At 42.6% G+C, this 22,755-nt stretch overlaps 1 protein-coding gene across 3 annotated transcripts in view; it reads left to right on the plus strand.

The window, feature by feature from the left end:
• CAMKK1 (calcium/calmodulin dependent protein kinase kinase 1) overlaps positions 1–22,755 on the plus strand; it is a 1,207,414-nt gene that overhangs the window by 919,483 nt on the left and 265,176 nt on the right. For all 3 annotated transcript variants that reach the window (XM_078679690.1, XM_078679692.1, XM_078679691.1), the window contains one exon: positions 10,962–11,049. In XM_078679690.1, the coding sequence (XP_078535816.1) occupies positions 10,962–11,049 (88 nt within the window). The remainder of the gene's footprint in view (positions 1–10,961; positions 11,050–22,755) is intronic.

Raw genomic sequence — 22,755 nt, forward strand, 5'->3', positions numbered from 1 at the left:
AGCTATTTTTCGACCCTGCGCTCATTAATGATCCACTTTATATGGCAAAAGGGGAGAGCCCGCCTTTCCTACAAATTATTACAACTACCTAAATCCTCAGGGGTCTAGCGCTACCTGATTTTAACTTGTATTACAAGGCTGCACAGCTGAGAGTAATCCCTGAGTGGATCTCCCACGAGTCAGACAAACACTGGCTCCACATGGACAGAGCTGTAGTAGGGAAATATATTTGGGACTTAATTTGGAAACCAAAAGCAGAGCGACCTCCAAATGCATACCCGGGTACCCCCACACGGACAAGCCTTAAAGTGTGGGAGAGGTAACTAGATTAGAGACCTGGATGACCATCCCCTCTCCGCGCACTCCAACTAATTTTAATCCAGGATTTCCTCCCGCGTAACATTTAGGACCCTTTGAAACATGGAGGGTGGAGGGTGCCTCACTGTTGTCTCAGATTTATTTCATAACTGGTACATCCACACCTTTGAAAACTGTACACAAGACTTTCAACTTCCACCCACAAAACACTTTTGTTATATTCAGCTTAAACATTGGTTACGCCAAACGGAGTTATGAACAGCTGCCACAAGGGCCTTAACACCTATTGAGCACATTGCGCGGATAGGTTGCGGTTCAAGGGGAACCATTTCCTTCCTCTACAATGTGTTAATAGACACCCTATGTACCCCCAGGCCACAACATGTAGAACACTGGGAATGCACACTAGGCGGCCCTATTACGAAGCCTCAATCGTCCGGACCGGTGTCGGAAATACCCAGGCTTGATCATTTGATGGTCTCAGGGAGGCTCATAACAAACTTTTATTTAACTGGTACCTCTACCCCACCAAACTTAAGAAAATATTTTCCTTGACCACATCAGATCTCTGTTGAAGGGGCTGTGGGCTGCTGGGTGACCTTAAATTCATCTGGTGGGATTAAGGAGTGTTTTTCTTTGATATCTGACAAACGGAGACAAATCGGTTATGTGATTATGCCTGGGGGTAGTAAAAATGGCAGTGGTGGCAGCATGGAAATGAGTGGAGGCCCCCTTTTTGACGCAATGGCACTCAACGCTATGGAGGGCGGTTATGATGGAGCGTATGACAGATATCCTTCTAGACTCTTATAAGAAATTTGCATATGTGTTGGGTCCCCTGGTGAACTATCTTTCGAAAAGTATGCTTTTGTGTGCGTGCCCTACCAGAACGAGGGCCCTATATCTGTTCCAATTTTGAATACATAGTACTAATTAAAAACTGGGCAGATACACATGGTGACCTAATATTGTCTAAAATCATTATGCAATATATTGCAGTAAACAAATCTTCCACTTGGTTTTATGACACTCCCATGTACCGTACATTTATTTGTAGGTTAAGTTGGTGGTAGGGTAGTGGGTTACAAATTTTGCTTTGTTCTGTGGGGGTAATGTGTTTGTATGTTCTATAATGGACAGCCTGTTTATATCGATCACTTGGCCGCCTCTATTTATGAACGCTGTACGTTTGGAAATAGCAATCAAACTCTGAACTGAGGTATACCGATTGCTTGTTTATATTGTGAACTTATCTGGAAAATAAAGAGAACTTTTACAAAAAAAATTAAAAGGCATCCAAAGCGAAACTTAGGCCTAACTCACCAGCCTATCCATGCTTACTCACATCTCTCGCCTTACCTACCACCCAAGCCCAAGATTTGGCTTTACTGCTGCTAATACCTCCCCATTAAAATGTATTAACATTTCTCTTAGGTCTTCTCAAGCCCAAAGTGATGTCCTTCTCTCCTCGCTGGCCAAAACCTGTGCCTTTTTCTTTGCATCTGAAAGGCCTGACACAATTAAACTCTCTTCTATGACCAGCAGTGCCCATTCTCCACTTCATAAACTGTAACACTGCCCCATTATTGTCAGTTCGTCCCAAACCTCATCACATCTCCCAAGACCCACCAATGTCCTGGAAAAAGTGTAGTGTGTCAAAGTGGCTCAACTTCAACTTTTCTTGGAACCTTAAATCATGTTCGACCTATTTCAGACTAGGCTCTGTCCAAGAAAAGGAATCGAAATCGCCTTTGTCAAAGAATCGACTGACATACTGGCTGACACAGCCTTCATCACCTTTCCCCATTACACTTTGAAAGACAGAAGCTAGACTCCCACAATATCTTCAGGCCCAGTCATTCTCAACCCTTGCTTCTCTAACAAAGACACGTGGCATTGTCCTAAGTGCCACTCTTTCACCTGTCCTCCGCTCATGCACACACAAAACACTGTGAATGAATGTTTCACTCCACTCCCATCTACCTCAGGATACAAGACCACCGACTCCTTCAAGATATATTTCCCTTGGTCAGATCATCTTAGAAGAGAGGGAGGGTCATATGTTCGCACAACATATGGCTCCGAATATGGCCTTACAGAACGCACTAAACTTGTATTCTAGATCAAACTGGAGTGATGTGCTCTTCCACCTCTCACGATCTAGACTAAAGACAACATACAGAGGAATACCAGGTAGTAAAAATAGTAGAAGAGGAATAGGATAAGAAAGCAAACAGGGATGCTGAACACCATCAATCTGATTATTCACTTATGCTGAACACTAGCTCTGCACATTGAAATGGTTAGCTAAAAGCAATAGGAGCTATCTTTACCTGCAATAGGAGGCCTTCATATATAATAACAGTGAAAAGATATACATTGGCTGTATCTCTCTATAATCTTCTATCTGTGTTCTGATATGAAACCTGCTAGTTTTTAAACTACAGCATAACATGTTAGGAACATCATTATTTATGTACATTAAAACATGCCCCAAATAATATGAATGATGTGGTAATTACCTCAAGACATGTATCAGAGCACCTTTCTGCTAGAGATCAGCGTAGTTTCTATTTGACTCATTGTGCCACTGCAAAAAGCAATCAACAAGCATTAATATTCTGTGTTTCCTAACATTGGAATTCAGGAATCACTTGCTAAGAACTCTTATTATCTTACGCATAATTATATATACATTTGATGTGTAACTTTTACCTTGTCAAGACAATCATTGCATGTTTCATCAGGACCAACCACAAGTACAATACAACTATTCCCAAAATATTTAGCAAAGCCCAAAGTCAAATGTTCATTATAGCACAAAGTTTCTTTTCTAAACACAACCTGGTTTTCAGAATATTTTCTGTATTCACAATTGTCTTCAAACACACACTGAAGAAGCAAGTGAATAGTCCCGCCCATGTGCGGGGACCCCAGAGCAATCAAAAATAATCTCTTAAGCTGTCTTCTTTGCAGTCCTGCATAGACACTTAAGAGAAAATCAAAGACGAATAATGCAGCCTATAATTACAAGGCTACACTGGCCAGCACTTCAACTTAAAGTGAAAAGGATAGCCAAATAAAATGAAATTTTGCATATATTGCAAAGTTTCACTCATAGAGAAACTTCCCTTCACTGAAATCCTTGAAATGATTGAGAGGAGGAGTTGGACAGACAAGCCCCCATAGGCTGCCATTATGTGTCTGGAAAAGGGATACCGTGCCTTTAAGGAACTCTCCAGAGACCCTCGGTACCCCAGGATGCACAGCCAAAGTCCTTTTACTTTCAGTTCTTTTTTCCGGCTCCTGCTAGCAGGACCCTGGAACATTGAGCTCCCCCTTTTTGGGTATTTCTTCAATATTTGGCACTTTTCCAGTGTTTTGAGTGTTTCAATCGACATATGGGGTCTTCCTCTTCCATTTGCTGTGTTTTTTAACCAGTTTTACCACCTCTTCCTGTAAAAAATGCCAGCTTTATTCGACAAGTGCCCTGAGTGTGGTAGGAAGAAGGCTAAATCTGACCCCCACAGAGTATGTATACTCTGTCTCCCTTCCACCCATGTCCCTGACTCTTGTGATATCTGTCACTCTTTCTCCAGGAGGACCCTGCGTGACAGGGAGAAGATTCGTCTCCAGGGACTGGAACAGAGGAGACATGAAGAACCAGGTGGGACTTCTGGGCATGGAGGGACTCAGTCATCATCCTCTGCCCGTGTTTCGGCCTCTGGGGGGCTCCCCAGTCAAGAAAAGGCACAGATCCCGGTCGAAGTCGATAGCTTCGACTTTGGCGTCGACAGGTATGACCACCATCTGCTCCCCGTCGACCCAGGGCTCTGGGTCCAAGCGGCGTCGCCGCTCGACGTCGAGACCTCGGATGAGGTCAACGTCGAGGACTTCACCGACGTCGACACACCATCGACATCGAGATGAATCCAGGAGGCGACGTCAAGAAGAGACAAGTCGACGTCGAAGAGAAGACGTTCGGCGTCGAGGAGTTCGTCAACGTCTAGAAGATCGACGTCGAGAAGTAGAAGGTCGAGGATGTCGACGTCGAGAAAAGAAAAATCGACGTCGAGGAGATGTTCAAGGCCCAGGACAGTGTCCCCTGCCTCAGTGGTCAGTCTGTCGTCTTCATCGGCGAGATCCCAGTCGCGGCGGCGAAGATGTCTGCCTCCAGAACATCTTCTTCGAGGCCTGCTCAGAAGAAGAGGAGAGTGATGAGGTTATCTGAATTGGAGTATTCACAGACCTACTCACCTTCTAGGCCCAGGACACCCACGCCTCCACCGCTGCCTCCGAGGATGCCTCCTCCGCAGCTTCCTCCTCCTCCAGCAATGATTCCTCCTCCTCCACCTCCCCTTCCACCGCCTCCTACACTGCCCCTGCCTCCTCTTCCACCACCTCCCTGACCTCCACAACCTCGGCCTGAGGTTCCGGCTCCGACTCCTCAAGGTCCCGTCATCGTCATCGGAAGGACAGGTCACGGTCCCGTTACACGGGCTCCTCGAGTGACCGGAGGTATTCTACAATGCTATCGGATTCCCCTCCTACGAGAGTATCACCTGTGGACGACATTGTGACATTTCAGGAGGTGCTGCTGAGGGGCAGCGAAGTTAGGGATCACGTTGACGGTACCCGCACCATCTACCTCTGTGATCTTTGAGACTTTGCACAAACTGCATCTCTCTCGCCCGTTGTTGCCCTTGGTGCCAGGACTGGAGGAACCGGCCATGGAGCTGTCTCTGACCCCGGCTTCGGTGAAGTCGGCTCCATCTCGGCTGCAAAAGAAGTACAGGCCCCCGGATTCTGATCCGGCGTTCCTGAGGTCAGATCATGTACCGGATTCTGTCATCGTGACAGAAGCCAAGAAACAGCATGCTACTGCTCCATCTTCTACGGTGCCTACGGACAAGGAGAGCCGTCAGATGGATTCATCCGGACGGAAGGTTTGCGGTACGGCTGCCACCTCAATGAAAGCGGCGAGTGCCTCGGCGCTCTTGGGTCACTATGACCCCGCCTTATGGGAGTCTCTGCAACAGTTTCTTGAGATCCTCCCGAGGGATAGGAGGGAAGACTTCCAGAAGATATTGAACGAGGGCATGATGGTCTCCAATCAAGTCATCAGCTCTGCGGCGGACGCCTCTCTCCTAGCGGCTCATGGTTATTGCCATGGCATTAATTTAAGACGCCATTCCTGGTTGTGCCTTACCTCTCTCAAACCGGAGGCGCAGAAGAGAGTCGCAAATTTGCCGTTCTCTGGATTGACTCTCTTCGGGACGCATGCGGATGAGGAGATGGCCCACATGAAGGCAGAAGTGGAGACATTGAAGGCCGTTGGTTCGGAGAAACCAAAGGAACAACGGAAGTCCTTCCATCCTTTCCAGAGGAGGTATGGTTGCCAGTAACGAGGGCAAGGTCGTCAAGCTGGCCAGCAGCAACAACAACAGCAGCAGTACCAGCGGCAGCCTTTCCAAAAGCGTCAGAGGGGCAGGGGCGGCCAGCAGTCCTCATCGGCGAATAAGAGCCCGGCTGGGTCTAAGCCCTGAGGTGCTACTTCTCCCTCGTCCGTTACCTGCTCCGGTGGGGGGAAGCATACAAAATTACCTGGAAGAGTGGAGAAAAATTACTCCAGACAAGTGGGTGCTGAATATTGTTTGCAATGGAAACAGTCTTCGTTTTGTCAGCCCACCTCCAGCAATTCCACTGGTTCGCTCGCAGTTCCAGCTGCGCGAGCTCCAAGCGGAGGCCGATACCCTGTTAAGAAAAAGGGCGATAGAAGACGTCCCTTTGTCTCAAAGGGGAAAGGGTCTTTACTCACGGTTCTTCCTGGTGCGCAAGAAGGACAAGAACGAGTTCAGGCCCATTCTGGATTTGCGACAAGCAAACAAATGGATTCGCAGGGAAACGTTTTGCATGCTGTCTTTGCACAAGATTTATCCTCAGCTGCAAAGAGGAGACTGGCTTTGCGCAATAGATCTACAGGATGCATACTTCCATGTGCCCATTGCACTGAAACTCCGGAAGTTCCTGCGCTTTCTAGTCGGCACCAATCACTACCGTTTGGACTGAAGTCTGCGCCCAGGACTTTTTCAAAATGCATGGCAGTGATGGCAGCACACCTGAGAGATAACAAAGTGTTTGTCTACCCATACCTGGACGACTGGTTGATCAAAGCCTCCACCTTCCAGGAAGCACAATTGCACTTCAACAGGACGGCCGTTCTGTTGAACCAGCTGGGGTTGCACATAAACATGTCCAAGTCTGTTCCGACTCCTGTCTAGTGCCTACAGTACTTGGGAGCCTCTATCGATACTCTTTCAGCAAGCGTGTCTCCTTCGGAGGAGCGACGCTTATCGATCCTTCAGAAGGCTCAGGCTCTCATAGCTGTTCCATCTACGACAGTGAGGACGGTGTCTTCTCTACCGGGGTCGATGGCCTCTTGCATCTTCCTCACGCCACACGCACGCCTCTACATGAGGCCGTTGCAGGAATTTCTGGAAGATCAGTGGGACTAGAAGCGGGGGAGCTGGGACGACAGGATCCGGCTGTCCCTTCACGCTCAACAGTCCCTGAGATGGTGGTGCTCAGCCGAGAATCTCCTCAAAGGGGTTCCATTCCACAAGGACATTCCTATTCAGACTATCGTCATGGATGCTTCTCTCCACGGCTGGGGAGCGCATTAAGACCATCTACAGATCCAGGGAACGCGGTCCCCGGCGGAATCCACGTATCACATCAATTTCCTGGAACTCAGGGCTGTTCACTTGGCACTGAAGGCCTTTCATCCGTCCTTCCAGACCAACTCCTTGCTTGTACAGATGGACAATACGACCACAATGTATTACCTCAACAAGCAGGGGGGATCGAGATTGCGCACACTGTCACAAGAAGTGCAGGCGATCTGGCACTGGCTGCTAGCCAGAGGACTGACGATAATGGCTACCCATCTGCCAGGTGTGCAGAATGCTCAGGCGGACGCACTTAGCAGGCTGGTGCAAGAAAACCACGAGTGGGTTCTAAACGACGAGGTGCTGGGAAACATCTTCGACAGGTGGGGCACTCCAGACGTAGATCTGTTCGCCACCGTCGAAAACAGAAAATGCCGAGACTTTGCCTACAGGTTTTACCAACCGGGGACTCTGGGGAACGCACTATGGATCAGCTGGTCGAACAGCTTTCTGTACGCTTTTCCACCCATTCCCCTGATTCCGGCGGTACTCATCAAGCTGTCTCAGTCCAGAGCACGGATGATCCTCATTGCTCCGGAGTGGCCCCACCAGTGGTGGTTCACGGACCTCCTTCACAGGGCTCTCCTACCCCACCTGCGGCTCCCGTGCCCGCCGGACCTTCTCACGAAGTTCGGGGGCAGATGGTGCACCCCAACCTCTCATCGTTGAGTTTGGCGTCATGGCTCCTGAGATAGTGCAATATGGTCACCTGAGTCTGCCTGACGATTGCATGGATATACTCAAGGAGGCTAAGCGACCTTCCACTAGGACTTCCTAAGCCTACAAGTGGAAGAGGTTCTGCATCTGGTGCACGTCCAAGAACTATGATCCGACGACCTGCAAGGAAGATGTCATACTTCCATACCTTTTTCATTTGACTCAATCTGGCCTTAATTTTCATTCTATTAAGGTCCACCTCGCAGCATGAACTGCGTATAGGAAATGTCCTTCACAGACATCCTTCTTCCAGATTCCTGTGATTAAAGATGTTTTGGAAGGATTGAAAAAGGTGTTTCCTCCTGTTCGGCGTCCTTCGCCTTCATGGGAGCCTTCATGGGAGCTGAATGTAGGTTCAAAAGGAGCCTTTTGAACCTATTCATAAGGCTTCACTACAGCACTTGTCATGGAAGGCGGCTTTCCTCGTGGCCATTACATCGGCCCGCAGGGTGAGTGAAATTCAGGCATTGTGTTGCTAAGAACCTTATACTGTATTTCATGCTTCTAAGGTTGTGATGCGTACTCACCCTAAGTTCCTTCCAAAGGTGATTTCTGATTTCCACGTCAATCAGACTATAACTTTACCTACGTTTTTCCAAAATCCTTCCACTCCAGCGGAAAGATCTCTTCATTCCCTGGATGTCAGAAGGGTGTTGAAATTCTACTTGGATAAGACCAAGGACATTCGTAGGTCAGACCAATTGTTTGTCAATTATGGGTCGGTCAGGACTGGTCTTGCCACCTCAAAACAGTTTATCTCGAGGTGGATTGTGTCCTGTATTCAGTTATGTTATCAGAAAGCTAACAAGACCTTAGGGGGTAAGCCTAAGGCTCATTCCACCAGGGGCAAAACAGCAACAACAACTTTGCTACGTAATGTTCCCATTGCAGAGATCTGTAGGGCTGCCACTTGGAAGTCGGTCCATACCTTTGCTAAACACTACTGTCTGGACTCTGATGCCAGAGCAGATGCTCAGGTTGGGCAGGCTTCGTTGAGAAATCTGTTTGCACAGTAGTGTTGTTGTCTTTTTCCTCCACCGCCGAATTGGTTTGTTGGGATGGGCTTGCCATTCTATTCACTAGATTATGACTATACACAGAGATCCCCTACTACAGATGGAGTAGTTTCTTACCTGTAACTCCAGTTCTGTAGTAGGGGTATCTCTGTTATAGTCATAAGCGCCCGCCCTGCTCCCCGGTGGAGAAAATGATGATGTACTGTATGCTACAGGCCTTGCTTTATACACCTTTAAAAAGAACTGAAAGTAAAAGGACTTTGGCTGTGCATCCTGGGATACCGAGGGTCTCTGGAGAGTTCCTTAAAGGCACGGTATCCCTTTTCCAGACACGTAATGGCAGCCTATGGGGGCTTGTCCGTCCTACCCTTCCTCTCTATCATTTCAAGGATTTTGGTGAAGGGAAGTTTCTCTATGAGTGAAACTTGGCAATGTATGCAAAATTAGATTTTATTTGGCTATCCTTTTCACTTTAAGTTGAAGTGCTAGCCAGTGTGGCCTTGTAATTATAGACTGCATTATTTGTCTTTGATTTTCTCTTAAGTGTCTATGCAGGACTGCAAAGAAGACAGTTTAAGAGATTATTTTTGATTGCTCCGGGGTCCCCACACATGGGCGGGACTATTCACTAGATTATGACTATAACAGATATACCCCTACTACAGAACTGGAGTTACAGGTAAGAAACTACTCCTTACCGCACTGGGTGACACCAACCCTAGTGTCCCCGCTGCACCTTCAGCCCGATATGATCTGTGAAAGAGATGCCAGTAGGTGGCAGAGAGGGGAGCTGCGGCCCGAGAAGTCAGCACAAAACAGCTTCTGGAGCCCTGAAGGTGTCACTTATGTAAATTAGAGGGGCGTCGCACATTCCCCTTTGCACTGGGCCCCAAAAATCCTAGAACCGGCTTTGCATGCAAAGCCTTACTCCAGACAGCGCTAAAACTCTGCACATCAACAGACTTTCCTTCCCTGAAATAATGTGGATGTGACCGGATCTGGCGTATAGTGCCCGTTGCATCACGAGATGTAACTCATGCCCCCTGACATGTTTTCTTACAAGGGCCTCTGCATCCTTTTCAAGAACCTGGGCAAAACACACAATTCTCTTTCCTAAACCCACTTAAACCCCTTTAGCCACCTTCAAAAAGGTCTCAGGATAACATTAAACAAAAGTCACAGTCTTAGCAACTTTGTTTCCACCAGAACAAACTACTACCTGAACCAGTTGGTAACAGCCCTCGTACATTGCCTAGAAATACTGCACCACTGTTGTTGGCTGGTATAGCAAATCCTAAGCTTGACTGTGTTAAATCCATGCCTACCTGCATCCTTGCATACCAGATGCTATCCAAGAAGAACTGAGTTAAACTCAAGATTCTCTGCCTTGCACACAAATGATTCTCAAGCACCACCCATAAATACCTTTTGCTGCATCCTGTCACCACCCCTTCACATGGCAAACACGTTATGCTTCGTATCCCCATATTCAAACATAAGAAGTAGGGGACAGACTTTCACAGTACAATTTCCCTATTTCCGGAATTACTCATCCATGCATATTTGTGAAACCTCTGCCTCGTCACCGTTTGGCCCTCAAAAAGGAACTCAAACTCTCTTTTTCCTGAATGACTAACTGTTTACCCCATCAGTTGCTGATGCTTCAGCATTTTGATTGCTGAATGGGCATTTGATTTGTAGATTTCCCATCCCTCTGCAATTTGATTGGTAAAATATATGTTATAAGCAACCTCAATATAAATAAAGATACATAGCTATAAGAAATTTGGGAGCAGCTAAAGTAGATGCAGTTGGGTTTGCTGCAATAAGAAGTGAGGATTGGGGGTGATTTTAGGGATTTTAACCTATCCGGAGAAAAGAAGATTATAGTACCCTGGTAGGTTTATTCCATTATTCCCATCACTAAAAGCTAAGCCGATTTCAAATCCAGACTTTGACAGACCTCTCTTTGGTGCCAATTAAACATGAAAGTGTTTGTAGCCTTTTTTGAGAAAATACAGCTCATACACCTAATTGTAAATTTACATTTGCCAGACTTCAATAAGTTAAAAAGTTAAATACATCGATCGATAATTACTAACAGCTGTTATTCATAGGGAGTTTTGTATTTCTGAACCTTGAAGTCACTTTTTTAATGACATATTAACGATTTCTCTGGTAGGCCAAGCATAAGTGAAGACATGAAGGACCTGATTCAAAAAATGCTGGACAAAAACCCAGAAACTAGGATAACAGTTCCTGAGATTAAGGTAAATTACACAAGATTTTTTTTAATGTATTAATTGTCGATCATCCTACACCACACAATTTATATGAGTAGTGAAAAGTGCTGTTTCACAGTTTTGCTTCTCTTTGTCCACAAACGTAGTATTATCATGACACCAAATTGTTATTTGATGAATTGCTTGGTCTTCTCGTTTTGATTTAATCTGTTTAATCATGTGAAAATAATGTTTAAATCTCCTTTTTAAAATATTCTGTGTTCATTTAAAAAAAAAAAATGTTGTGTTCATGCTTAAGAAGACAGTCCTGCGTATCATTTCTTGACTAGAGTGGGTATTAGTGTTTGACCACTTTTCCTCATAAGTGTATGTGTAGGTGGGCAATCAGTCAAGGCAGCAAGCAGGCATTTGAGTACCTATTGAACTTCCATTTTATAAGAGGCCCCTGTTATCTGTGTCAAATAGTGCCATGCACCTTACTAGGATCGTTAAATTGCTTCTCCCTCCCAGCACCCTAACGTAGGTGTCCTCCCCCCCAAACATTTAGCTAGAGACCTAGCCAAAACGTGCAGACACACCCAAAAATTACTGCTCCTACTCCTCTTCCTGCTTGCGGTAAATCTTCCCCCAGATTGTCCCCAAGGAGCACCATCCTAATCCTGATTCCTAATCCTGATTCAGGCACTTTTTCGGCATCTAAACTGTCTGTACCCTCTGCCACACCTTTCAACTTGAAATAATTTTGGGAGATTTAAAGATTTTTTTTTTTTTTAACAAAATGCTTTAAGCTTTTGCTCTAATGAGATACATTATCTTTAAAATGTGTTCCTTTTGGTAGAGAGAAAGTCATAATCGTAACCTCTTTTTAATTCTTAAAATGCACTAGCAATATGGTCACTCTCTAAGGAGTGAAAAGAGTTACTTTTACTTTGTGGAATATTCCCATCTTTGTTGGACTGCTTTTGTATCAGATATGTGTCCTACTAATATATGGTAGAGGAATGCAATTCTAATCCTTCCTGCAGATTCCTTCTGGAGTTTGGTCCTGGGGTACCGATCTCCACCTCTTCCTGTTTGATGTTGCAATGGACTTGCAAAACATTGGGTCCGACTTACGAGGAAGATGAAACAAAATCAATTTAGGACATGAAAATCCGTTTAGCCTTCACAATAGAGAGCACCAACATCTGGAGAAGAAGTGGCGTTTTGTACTCCCTTGACCGTTAATGATTTTTCTACTAAATATTTATAGTAAAACCATGATTCAGGTAGATGAGAATCCATGAAGCAGAAGTTGTGAGACTGTGCCTCAGATTGCACCTTACTGAAAAGGCATTTGTAAATGATTTTTGGGGGCAAAGATGAAAGCACAGTGGGAAGGATTTTAGCAAACATCTGGTATGCATATCCGATCAGTATTGAAGACGTTCTAGATCAAGCAGTGCAAGCTGTAATGTGATAAAACTTTTGTTGTACAACTTTAACAACCATATATACATGACAGATTTTCAGGATAACTACTAGCTATATTAATTATTTTCCATGTAGAATAATTGTATGTAGTTTTATCCCAGAAGAGTATCCAGAGAATCTGCCATGGATTCAGTTCTCATGCTAGCATTGAACATTACTGTTCTAATGAATGACATGGTCCCCTATTCTTTGCTAATAAGGATGATTGCATCAGTGAGCCAATATGTCCTGAAATTATTCAATTAGGGAATCCAAGTAAGGTCTGTAAGCTAATAGAGGATTTAGGCCCTCATTACAAGTGGGGTATTTTCACCTGTAGTTTGGAATTATACCGCCTGCACTTATAAGTGTTTCCTGAACCTATTTCATAGAGTCACCGGAGACACCAGACCCTTTCAGATGCTGCTTGCTCCCACTGATAATCCCCCCTGTTCCCCAATCCACCCCTCCAGCTCCTCACTGGTCCTTTTCCATACACTTTCAGCCTGCATAGAGCTGGTGGAAAATATTGCCATTTTCTTCTAAGAATTGGAGAAAAGCAATAGAAAACAACCCAGTATCTCCAGATTCGTGAGGGCCTTAGTGCTTCAATAAATTATTGGTCTCATGTTGATGCAATCAAGGCCCCCACTCCCCGAGTCACAGAGAACTGATTTTTAACCCCCTTGTACAAGGATTTAGTCAGTGCACCAATACGAATTAGAAATACAGTTGGATTGCAATAAAACAAAACTTTACTGAGCAATACTACATGGGAGGTGTTTACTGGTAACAGTCAGTACCACAAGATGTCTTCAGGGACACAGTGTAACTCCAGACCCTCTTTCATAAATGAATAACATTTTCAAAGTAGCACTACGAAAAATCTTAGTCCAGTGCCTAAAATATGAATGACAACCACACAGAACTAAAAGAACGAATACAGCAAAACACCATGAACCTTTTTTACATGGTTATTGGGTCCTTAGCATCGAAACACGTTTGAGCTATTTTTAAGCGCTATCCTAATTTTGGTTAAAGCAGTTAATAGAAAGCTTGTGCTTGAGTTTCTCAAGATGGATTGCATAGCATACCTGTGGTTCATTGTAAATAGTGCGTTAGCTGTTCTCTATCACAGCTTGTTCAGGGCTGGAAGATAAACAATGACAAGTTGAAGGTTGCTTCTACTCGCTACCCCTGATGTTGCCTCCAACTGAGGTTGGTGGGCGCTGCAAGCCGGCGTGACCTGCGGCATGATAGTCCTAGCATGAAGTCCCCCTCTGACTATGATCAGATACCTGAGTTTTTCTAGTATCTTATTGCCAATTTTATCTCATAATATTTTTTTTAATGCAGTGCTTGCAGCCACTAAAGCACCAATGAACCTAACCAACAATGGGGACAAACTCACATCTCAATTATCATACTGATTATAAGTGACCAGCATTATAGACAACAAGAACATATCATCATATTTAGTAAATGGACAAAATGCAAACATTTCTACGCATGTCTTGAAAACTTCACACCTTCTATAACAAAGATAGAAGAGTCTCCGGATCGCATTGGAATCGAAATAGTAGAGTCTGATAGGACCAAATGTTGGAAATAGATGAGCTAAAACAAGAACTGTCACAGTCTGCATAACATTGTAGCTGAGGTGGAATTACCTATTTGTGTGTGACATCATTGCTTCTGCTGCCTACTGAAGATGGATTTTGAGATCATAATATGGCAAGTTGTTTCTTGGAGAGTGGGAACAAAGCCTATAAAAGCAATTGACTCGACTACCACGAGAATAACAGCATTATTTTGTTCACAGTTGGATCATCACAGTTAGTAACATATCTTTATAAAGAAGGTTATGGAGAACATTAACATATGGCAAGGAGAATTTTCAGTTAAATATTTTAACAGTTTTGAAGGCATGAAATTCCTAGATTCCTAGGTCCTTATTGTACCAGTGTGTCTCTCTCCTGAGTGAGATCATTCAGAGTACAGCTCAGCAGGAGGACTGGTATTAGATTTGCTGTCCTTTGAACCAGCAGTGCGAGTATTGATTTCACATCATGCACACAGTGCAGCATGCTGTATATTGGTTATTTGTTTATGATTACACGAACTCGTAATGTAGTTTGGCTTTCTTCTTTTTGCCACTTTCAGATTTAATTTTTCCACCTCCTGTTTGTGTCAATTTGTGTTTTGACTCTCTGTTTAGTGAGTTTCTTTGTGTTCCTTTTGCCTTCATATCTGCTTTTGCATTTTATTTATACCACCAGTTGGCGTTGTTGGTCATTTTAGTCGCATTGGTACGAGAAGGCTCTCTAAGATTCAATATTTGAAAAGAAACCTTTTGTAAACTTGACTTTAAAGAGAACACATGCTCAGGGCTTCACACTGGATTCTACCTATTTTTGTTGATCATGAACGCTTTTCCAGAAATCTCTATTCCATAGCTTACCAGTCCTCGCCTTCTCGTGTCCCATTACTTTCCTCCTATTTAAAAATGGGGTGTTCAGTGTGAAGTAATGTTTCTGTTAACCAAGACAAGGTGCAGTCATTGCCTCGGATATATGTAATGTTCTTGCAAAAACAACAACGTACAACATGCACTGTGAACCTTCCAGTCGTGGACACTCTTCTTCAGAACGTTTGGACTCTATCTCATCATTTATTTGCATGGATGAAAACACAAATGGATGACTGCATGACTTACCGCTTTGTACTTTCATAGCAAATAAGACTTGCCTTGCCTACCCTCAACCAATCCTTGCAATCAGACAATATCTCACTTTGTCTCTCCCGTCCTTTGCATTACTCCTACTTTGTTATTGTTCTTAAAGGGAGTTGTTCAGCACTCTTAGTCGTGTCTTGTTATTTATAATTCCTACAGTGTTTTCGTAGAACACCCTGATGACCCGATGGGAAGGCCAACACTCTATAAGTAAATACGCCTTTGTCCCCAGGGACATTCTTATTCTATATTTGTTAGTTTTAGTAGTATTTGAGTTTTTTCAAGCTCTCTTCTCGACAACTTTTGAAAATGTTGCAGAGTACTCAATTTGACCATTCTTAACTTAGTTGGCTCCCAGGACACCTTTAGTTTTGTTGCAGATCACTCTGCTGTCCTGGTGGGCCAGGGAGTAATCCACCCAACTTAAATTGGACTGCATAGTGTTTGAGGTGTAGAGAGCAGGTCATGCACTGAGAGTGCTACTTATGCATTTACAAGGATGAAAGTCGCATTATTTATCATAGGTACTTCTAACTGCAGATTCCTCACCTTTTGAATAGTTTTCCAGGCATCACACTGGATTTGGAAACTTCAAGCAGTAGCCCTGCGTGCGGGTAGGTGGTATATTGCGGCTCCATGTACATGTAATTCTCCTTTGGAAGTGACATGCAGAGTGGCATATAAGCACCACCCAAGCATGTTGATGTTATTTCTTTTTTTCCCATCTCTTCTGGACAAAGATCCCTTGTTTCTCACGAGGAAAGTTCTACAAACATCTACAAAATGTACTGGAGATTTCCAGTGTGCTAAGAACGATGTCACCCCCTAAAGACCACAGGATTCAAAACTTGTAGGGGCTGACCAAAACAAATGCTGTGACATATAATAAAAATGAACTGTTTAAAATTTAATAAAATGCTGCAAACTTTAGCATGCATTTCAGATGGCATAATGGTTGAAGACAGAAGGAAATAAGGTTGGTTTTTGGGGCCTATTCACAAACTCTGTCTTATAGTATGTTAAGTAGTACTACAATAGTACTAGTCACGTACTACACAATGCTATTCACGAACCTACGTGCGGAGACCTCTGCCTGGCCTATCTTTTCTATGCTGAGGTCTACATTTTTGTAAGAAATGTGGGAGAAACTAGAGGAAGTGGCTGGAAAATGGAGAAATCTTACTACTAAATGGAACAGGATTAGTGACATGTAAGGAGGAGCTTAAGGAGTGCCAATAATGTGTTTAGGGAGGGATATGGAAATACAAATAGACTCACAAAGGAGTAAGTCCTTTCTTTGCTATTCACAAACTGCTCTTCTAAAGTTACTACAGCCGAAACAGTTATAAATGTACTCCACCCTATCCTTGGAGTAAGTCAAGCACCACACATGGCCTCTCTCAGGCACTGCAAAACACTCCCATGTAAAACAATACAGGGACTTAAACGCAGTGCCCAAGGGAGATAATATTAAATATAATAATTTATTTTGAATTTTAATTTAGACAACATACATACCCACACACACATACATACATATACCTTTTAAATGTTAAAGATTACAGCCTTTGAACGATCAGTGACCTCTTCCACCTACTGAACACTGGTGCTTGTGGCGGGCGTGCACTTATCTTAAATAAAGAATATAACACATGGAAGGCCCTCCATTGTGTTGTGAGCATAGTTCTTTGCAGGGCCCAACAAGGTTTTTCGGCTAGTCACAAGCATTTCTGAAGTTGCGTGCCCCATTCCCCTTAGAAACAATTATACCAACCATTCAATAGACATAGAAACAACATCACAAACAGGCACAAAAAGGCACTTAAAAAGGTGGCACCTAAATAATAAATGATTGCACCTCTAACTTTTATGAAAATCATTACATTTATATAAATTACATTTATTTTCATAAGGCACTCGGTGTCAATTCATTGTGGCATGGTTCGGTAAACGACCTACACTAAAACCCCCATAATTTCTCAGGGGCTTTCTATATGTCGCCTTCCTACGTACATGTAATATGAAAACACGCAAAGGTAAAACCCTCCACCATAAGTGAAATGTAGTATATATATATATATATACATATATATATATATATTTCGCTCACATATTCATCTCCGTGGCTAAATGTTTGTCTCAGCATAAATGGGATAATCAATCAGCCTCCCACATTTTAAATTCCATAAGTTATATTCAATTTAAAAATACTTTTGTTAATTAAATCAATATTTGTTTGCTTAGAAATAATATTTTAATTCACTTTTAATCTTTAAATAAAAATGTAAATTAAAATTATTTAAACAAGTCTTAAAAAATGTACTACACAATCTCTTCGTATAAAAATTATAGTGAGAGACGGACTTTGGTATTTATTGTAGATAATTATTATAAATTAAACTGATCTACGTAATTTTTTATTTATAAAATATATAATTTAATGAGTTTATGTGCTGTAATATATATATATATATATATATATGTGTGCATATATGTGTGTATATATATATATATATATATATACATATATATATATGTATATATATATATATATATATATATATACTAACACTCTAAGAAATGTCATGACAAAATGTATTGTATTTATCATAAGGTAAATGTGCACATCAGGCCATATTAAATATTACTGCTGCTGAGTACATGTGGGTATTTATATAGAGGGGGTCTTTCCAGACATTACAACTTTACTAAGTGTCATGTGCATATATGTGTTTATAAGTTCATTTCAGTTTTTTTTAATCATAAACAAATACAAAATCCTTCTTTCAACCGTTGTCCCATCCCTCCGACACACCCCAAACCTTTCGGACTACTGTGAACCCCAAAATGTTCCCCTTCTTTTATGCACATGACACCCAACTAACTGACGACCACTACCTACTAAAACAACTTACTCCTTCCCCTTTCAAATCCATTCCCATCATGTATTCCCTATTCTAAACTCTACTAGACGTACAAGATATCAGGAGCTCAAACCTAACACAACTAATGTACAAAGGAATGAAAAAACAATTTTGGGCTCTGAAGTATAGTGCTATTTCCTGCAAAGTAACCACAATATAATACAATTGTCAATTTGTGATAATGCCTCTATGTGTCTTAACATGGGTGATGGCCCTGGAACTAGGCCTACTGGCTTGATAGTCAAACATTGACATAGATGTTTTGTTGAAAGGAGGCCTCTGTGCCTTTGTCTTCCAAAAGAGTGACACCTTGTACACAAGACAGTCAGATCTGAAAATGCATGACCATGTTAGTTACTACGACCTAGTGGTATGCAATCTTATATTTAGCGTTCATTCATTGTTCACATTGTTTGCTTCTTGCTATTTTATCAGTTCTAACTTTCCATGATGCTTCTTGCTGTTGAATCAGCTCCTAGAAGTTATAAAGCTTGTAGCACCTGCTATAAAATCTAAATAAACAAATACTTTAGGGAACTGACTTGCAAACGCAGTGCACAGATTTCTCTTCAAGCTCTTCTCTTTTCATCCTACCTTGCTATTTCTCTCAAAGGCAATACATTCTAATTTGAGAACAGATAAATCACCTTCTCTGTATTGTGATTTGATTAAGGTTTTGTAGGGAGGCTATCAATAATATGAATCATAGCTGTCACTGAAAGGCAAAGATTGATTTATCAAAGTGGTTTACCCATTTAAAGGTATGGTTGCATAATTTGACAAATTTTTCCTGTCAACATTACCATTAAATATTTGTCTAAATCCTGCTTAGATGTGTCTGGTCTGGAACGTTGCGGATGAAGGTTTCACCAATAGAAGATGAAGGGGCAGAGATTTGCTCTGCCTACTATACTGTACGTTATTGCTCCTTACTAGTTGCATTACTGATGGACAGCGACTTAAAAACATGATCAAAATCATTTTATTAAATGTTTTACTAAATTGGCACAAATTCCTCTGAATAACCTGCAAAACATATTGGGCTGAAAATGTGTTAATCAGCCAATTCTGCTCTTTTGCACTTGTTGAACGACAATGATCATGCGCATGCATACAAATATAGAATCCCTCTGGGCCTAAACGTAGTTTAGGGTACTGGGAGGAATCAGCAGGTTGCCCTAGTTTTTAAAAGGACTGTGAGAACATTGGTGAAGTGTTTACCTTTAAGGCTTTGGTTCACAGACTTATGACATTTGGGGCACCATAAATAGCTGGTCAGCCTGATTCAAGGGTGGGACTTCTGGGTCTCGATAGGAAAGCGATAGTATTTAAACTTCAGGAAGAAACTAGGATTCTGGCTGGCAACTTCATATTTTATTGCCGTTTCGCTGTCACTGGTTCATCCACCGTTCCTGCCCTCACATGCATTGTTTTCTCCATTGATGGTTCCTCAGTTCTTTCACCTCCTTGCTTTGTGGATTCTGTTTGACTTTAACGTACTACTCTGAACTTTCCTTTCAGATTCTGTTTTGGCTTTTTCCTGTGAATTCACCTGCCCGTTTTCCCTGTGATGCTGAAGTTGCTCTCTGGACTATGTTTTTGTTTTGTTTGTCTGTGTTTCTTCCATTCCCTTTATCTGCTCAGAGTTATCCTAAAAACGTGCCTGAGTTTATGGCTTAACGGCCTCTCTTTGTCTGGCTTAAGCTCACTGTGAACCACCTTTAGGAAGTCAGTGAGTATACATGCTTCCTGTAGGTTTGTGGGCAATATCATATATTTTTGATTAACACTAAAACATTTCATGTACCATTTTCAACTACTAAGCCGCTCTACCTGCTGCCAGTCTCGTTGAATACCCGCTCTGTGAGTAGAGATGTAACACCAGAGAGAGACAGTTGTCTCTCTAGTTCTCTGTTCTCCATTCCCCTACACTTCCGGTGTTTGACCTTGTCGGGTGCATCCTCGTTAGTAGGACAGGGACACACTCTGAGGAGAGATGCAGAACTCATCAGGTAACAAATGCAAAATTTGATAGGAACTGGCTGTGTAGAAACATACATCTGCTCTGCCCTTGGGCCGAATGTTTTATTTATGGCTGCTGAGCAACCTTGAGGTCCAATTCAGATTTTTTAGATTAAACTATTTTAAATGCTCTAAAACTTCATTGAGATTGGCAGCCCACACCCACTGGCCACCTCGTCCATTGACACAGGCATCTGCATCAATAGACATTCACACATCTACTCACTGAAACTAGACAAAATTAAGACATGCAGGCTCAGGCTATGGGTTGTAGTATTTAATTATGTAAGGTGCTGCAGTTATCCTAACAAAGGGCGGCTTAGTGCTAGAAATAACGACATATCCTATTTAGATCGTGAAGATATACAGCCAAGTTTTCTTGAAGAGAGAAAGGCTGTTGTTTTGACAAAGAGAAACAGGATGTGTGGTTTCATTTTTGGATGCTAAGTAAGAGTGACCACCTTTCTCACAATAGGAATGAGGGACACAGTTGCCAGGTGAAGATTGGCATGGTGTAAAGTGCATGCATGATGATGAAACCTGAGTTTTTTTGTTCGGGTAGGTCTGACCGGTGTTAGAGAGCCTTATGCACAAAGCATAAAAGATCATTTATGGAGTGGGAGCTAATGTAAGTTTCTAAGAGGTTGGGAGTGTGGCCTGGCAGGCATGTTGAAAATAAATCTTGCAGCAGAGTTCTGTATCACCTGTAGGTGATGCATTAAGTACTATACTATGCCAAGATAAAGGAACTTGTAGTAGTCTAACCAAGATGAATAATCCCTAAATTACTATTTTAGGAACAGATAGAGGAATCCATAAGAAGACTTTGTACAAAATGTTCAAGGTCAGAAAACACCCAACTACAACTTCAGGGACTTGGTTTGGGAGGTCGTGGTGAAACTTCTAGGTTTAGTACTGCTTTAGCTGGAAAGGGAATGTTGCTGAGGTCAACAAGCAACTAGGCTGAGGGACAGATATGGGACAGAGCTACCAAATATAAGTATTTCTGTTTTATAAGTGCTATGTTTTACACAATGATCTTTCATCCATGAGGCATTTGCTGATCCACAGGAACGAAACCTGATTAGGATAGAAGTGTAGGTGTTAGAGATAGATACCAAGATTCATATATCATGATCTCACTTAGTCAGCAAGAGGGTGGATGTAGACATTAAATTCAGTGAGGAGCCCTGCTGTGCCCCATAAGTAATATCGACCTTCAGAACTGAAGGGGGAGGGGGAGTAAAGAAATAGTTTGGGACCTGAAGGAAAGAAAGGAGTGGAGCCAGCCTCTTTAAAAAGCTACCTGAATAGAGCAGGCAGCTAAGTAGAATGGAATATGAGATGGGGTTGAATGCTTCTGAGAGTCAGAGTAGGATTAGGACAGCAGCCTGGTGGGCCAGGGAGTAATCCACCAAACTTAAATTGGACTGCATAGTGTTTGAGGTGTAGAGAGCAGGTCATGCACTGAGAGTGCTACTTATGCATTTACAAGGATGAAAGTCGCATTATTTATCATAGGTACTTCTAACTGCAGATTCCTCACCTTTTGAATAGTTTTCCAGGCATCACACTGGATTTGGAAACTTCAAGCAGTAGCCCTGCGTGCGGGTAGGTGGTATATTGCGGCTCCATGTACATGTAATTCTCCTTTGGAAGTGACATGCAGAGTGGCATATAAGCACCACCCAAGCATGTTGATGTTATTTCTTTTTTTCCCATCTCTTCTGGACAAAGATCCCTTGTTTCTCACGAGGAAAGTTCTACAAACATCTACAAAATGTACTGGAGATTTCCAGTGTGCTAAGAACGATGTCACCCCCTAAAGACCACAGGATTCAAAACTTGTAGGGGCTGACCAAAACAAATGCTGTGACATATAATAAAAATGAACTGTTTAAAATTTAATAAAATGCTGCAAACTTTAGCATGCATTTCAGATGGCATAATGGTTGAAGACAGAAGGAAATAAGGTTGGTTTTTGGGGCCTATTCACAAACTCTGTCTTATAGTATGTTAAGTAGTACTACAATAGTACTAGTCACGTACTACACAATGCTATTCACGAACCTACGTGCGGAGACCTCTGCCTGGCCTATCTTTTCTATGCTGAGGTCTACATTTTTGTAAGAAATGTGGGAGAAACTAGAGGAAGTGGCTGGAAAATGGAGAAATCTTACTACTAAATGGAACAGGATTAGTGACATGTAAGGAGGAGCTTAAGGAGTGCCAATAATGTGTTTAGGGAGGGATATGGAAATACAAATAGACTCACAAAGGAGTAAGTCCTTTCTTTGCTATTCACAAACTGCTCTTCTAAAGTTACTACAGCCGAAACAGTTATAAATGTACTCCACCCTATCCTTGGAGTAAGTCAAGCACCACACATGGCCTCTCTCAGGCACTGCAAAACACTCCCATGTAAAACAATACAGGGACTTAAACGCAGTGCCCAAGGGAGATAATATTAAATATAATAATTTATTTTGAATTTTAATTTAGACAACATACATACCCACACACACATACATACATATACCTTTTAAATGTTAAAGATTACAGCCTTTGAACGATCAGTGACCTCTTCCACCTACTGAACAC

Source organism: Lissotriton helveticus, chromosome 3_1, assembly GCF_964261635.1.
Source record: "Lissotriton helveticus chromosome 3_1, aLisHel1.1, whole genome shotgun sequence".
Taxonomy (NCBI): Eukaryota; Metazoa; Chordata; class Amphibia; order Caudata; family Salamandridae; genus Lissotriton; species Lissotriton helveticus.